Below are 3,606 nucleotides of genomic sequence, written 5' to 3'. Positions count from 1 at the left end.
ATTATTTATTATAACTCAAATACAATTATCCTTCCACTTATTATGGAATATGCTCTCTAATCAAAGAAAAACTAACCTATGTACATGATGTAAACAAATTCTTGGACTTAAATGACTTACCTTAAGCCATTAATCTTAATATTATTTTAGATGATCCACAATACATTTTCATTTATATTACATGATTCATTAAATTAGACAATAAGTTAAAATGTTGATGTAATTAGCCTCAACAAACTATGGTATAATACTTCAATATTTGACCTTTTTTATATTCCCAATTTCACCCTTATTGCACAAAAGGGTTTTGAAATGTCAACTTCCTTCAACATTTTATTTATTTATTGCTGTTTTTGTTCATATTATTATCTGTTTAAATAATTATTTTCTCAAGATTGAAAAGTGGTAAGATATGGAGGAGGCTATATGTGGGGATGAAACAAGTGAGCCTTCTCATAGTTGACTTTCTTTTTTTTCTTTTCCTTTTTTTGCCCTTTGTTTTTTAAGTCTCTTTCTTCATTTGTGGGGCTTCAAGACATGAAGGATAAACACCAACATGAACTATATATCCTTCAACACCTTAGAGCTTAAGCACTTTCCAAATATAATTAATCACTTTCTTTTGAATAAGATGTGATTTTTTTTTTGGAAATCATGATTTCAAATTCTCAAATGCTTTCTCTTCCTTCACAACAGCCTTTGGTTTCATCTTCTAATGATCATCATGAAACCCTAGATAACCTTCTTTCTTCTTATTCCCAATCAAGCAACTCTCTCCTTTATAACCTCTCAATTTTGAAGGAGAAACTCCACCAAATCCAATCTATAGTCAACATCTCTATCTACAACCTTCAACACTCAACCGAATCTCTACCCTCGACCCTGGCCCCGTCGCCACCGCTAGTGGCGACGACTACCACCGTCAATTCTTTGATCCAAGAACTCATCATGGCTGCTTCCTCCATGTTGTTCACATGTCAACAAATGGATAACCTCGTCGGAAACGCCTCCCTACACAACAATAGTGTTGATAACAACCTCCACGGTCAACAACACCACCACCACCAGCAGCGTCAAGGTCCCGTTGACGATGACAATCGACGATCCCTTTTCAACATAGCCAACAACCATCATCACCAACATCAAGAATGGTACAATACGACATCTACTAATTATAACAACGACAACAACAATAGTAGAACAATGACAACAAAAACAACACATGACCATCGAAATTCGATCAATATCATCGAGTTAGACGCATCGGATCTTCTAGCAAAATACACTCATTATTGTCAAATTTGCGGGAAAGGGTTCAAGCGAGACGCAAACCTAAGAATGCACATGCGAGCGCACGGGGACGAGTACAAAGCAAGCGGGGCATTGAGCAATCCAGAGAAGAGCCATAGAAGGGACTTGAATAATATAAGCAAGATGGGGACTAAATATTCATGTCCACAAGAAGGCTGCAGATGGAATCAAAAACATGTGAAGTTTCAGCCATTGAAATCACTGATTTGTGTGAAAAATCACTTCAAAAGAACTCATTGCCCCAAAATGTATGTTTGTAAACTGTGTAGTAGGAAGAAATTTTCAGTACTTTCTGATTTGAGGACTCATGAGAAGCACTGTGGGGATGTGAAATGGCTATGTTCATGTGGAACAACATTTTCCAGGAAAGATAAGCTGATGGGTCACGTCGCTTTGTTTGTCGGGCATACTCCGGCGATCGGCTCGTTGACAAAATTTTTGGGAAAACAAGAACATCAGTATGTTCATTCATTCTAATGAATTTCACTGAACTATATGAAATTATATATATCCTTGTATATATGCTATGTATGGAGGTTTTTCCTTCTGTTTTTGTTTTTGTGTATAAGTTTAGGAAGATCTGCTTTGTTGGGAGATGAATTTGCTTTAACTTTCGGCTAATATTGAGTGGCTTATTGCGTTATGTTTGTTCTTGTTTAACTTGATGTAGACTATGTTAATAAAATGATATCATTGCACGTTGATTCTCTTCCTTCTTTTAGGTCTAAACTTGTTGAAATTTAAATGTTTAGATTATATTGGTGGATCTGTTTTAGATTATTGGAATTTGTTAAGATTTCTTCTTTGAATTATGTTATATTTTATCAGGTACTTTAATTTTCATAATAATAAGAGACTTTTATGTTTGTATTTATTAATGCAACTTCTATTTAGCTTTCTTTTTTCTTTCTTTCTTTTTCTATAGTAATAAGTTTACAATGGAAGGTGATTCAAACTTCCCATCAATTATTTAAAGAAAAAAGTTGAATTATTTTAAAAGTTGTTTTGATATATATGTGTTTCATCTACAAATGCTATTATTTTAAATCTTTTGTTCAATTTTGAGTTTACAAGTTACATACTTAAGTATGAGCAAGTGAACATAGAGATGTCCATGGGCCGGGGTGGGGACGGGAAAGTCTTCCCCGTCCCCGGCCCTACCCCCTATTTCATTTTCTGTCCTTGCGAATTTTTCCACGGGATCGAGTTCCTCGCATGAAAAAATTACACACCTTTATTTTTCTCTAACATGTTTTTTTACAATTCTTTAAACATTTTCAATGAAATTTTTATTTAAATGAAATATTATCAATTTTACTAATTAAAACAATAATCACACATGCAATTTAAAAAATATAATTAAAATACTAAATTCTCATAATTTCTAAAAATTAAAATTCAACAGAACATTCTATCTTAAATATTAAGACATCTAAAAAATTAAAGTAATAAAAATCTTCAACTTAAATAATTAAAACACCATAATTATCTCAATAAAGTCTATAATATTAATATGAATTATATATTAAAAATTTATAATTTATATACAAAATAAGGGCGGGACGAGAAAACGGAGTGGAGCCAAGATTCCCCGTCTCAAGCCCCGAATTGTAAATGAGAAAAAAAATCCCCACTCTCTCCCTCATTCCCCATGCATTCGGGGATCCTTCACCTCGTTCGAGGCGGGTCCCCACGGAGTCCCAACCCCACAGATTTTTTGAACATCTCTAAGTGAACATATGGAATCAACATACTTAATTTAAGTGTAGAGTGAAACGATCCAAACCTCTCATTTCTTGGTCAAGTCTTTGACTAATTAATTCGTGCATTATTTCAAGAACCCTTCTCTAAAATTGCATTTAGACCAAGCTTCATGGAAAGCATAGAGATAATTCATCTACCACAATCCAACCAACCTAAGTTATGCAAAACCATCGTTGGACATACTTCATAAAAACGACATACTATTTTACATGATAAAATCTAAGAGAACATTTTTTTCCTTTGTGAGAAAGAACAAGAGCTACCAAGGAAAATTTTCTATTTACTATACTTAATTCATAATCATATGTTATATTTCCTATATATAATTTTAAAAAATATATATTAACTCAATTAATATAAAACTCATAAATATCATTTGGGTGGGTTCATAATAGAAAGTAAAATAGTAAAGAGTAGGGATTATAAATCTAGTGAATTGTAACCTCCAACCCACAATATAAGACATGATATTGATATTTTTTAATAATAGATCCACCAACTCCTTCAACTCAATATACACATTAAATAACC

General features: G+C 32.9%; 1 protein-coding gene across 1 annotated transcript; it reads left to right on the top strand.

The window, feature by feature from the left end:
- The first annotated feature begins 612 nt into the window (after positions 1-612).
- LOC120083731 (protein SENSITIVE TO PROTON RHIZOTOXICITY 2-like) lies at positions 613-1,977 on the top strand. Its single transcript, XM_039039586.1, has one exon. The coding sequence runs from the start codon at positions 655-657 to the stop codon at positions 1,786-1,788; it is 1,134 nt and encodes a 377-aa protein (XP_038895514.1). The 5' UTR covers positions 613-654; the 3' UTR covers positions 1,789-1,977.
- The last annotated feature ends 1,629 nt before the right edge of the window (positions 1,978-3,606 follow it).

Source organism: Benincasa hispida, chromosome 8, assembly GCF_009727055.1.
Source record: "Benincasa hispida cultivar B227 chromosome 8, ASM972705v1, whole genome shotgun sequence".
In the NCBI taxonomy this organism is placed as follows: Eukaryota; Viridiplantae; Streptophyta; class Magnoliopsida; order Cucurbitales; family Cucurbitaceae; genus Benincasa; species Benincasa hispida.
The sequence above is the reverse complement of the archived record's forward strand: the minus strand, read 5'-3'. Positions and strand labels throughout refer to the sequence as shown.

Bases quoted from the DNA above. Each gene is read 5' to 3' on its own strand.
- LOC120083731 (XM_039039586.1), top strand. From the start codon at position 655: ATGATTTCAAATTCTCAAATGCTTTCTCTTCCTTCACAACAGCCTTTG.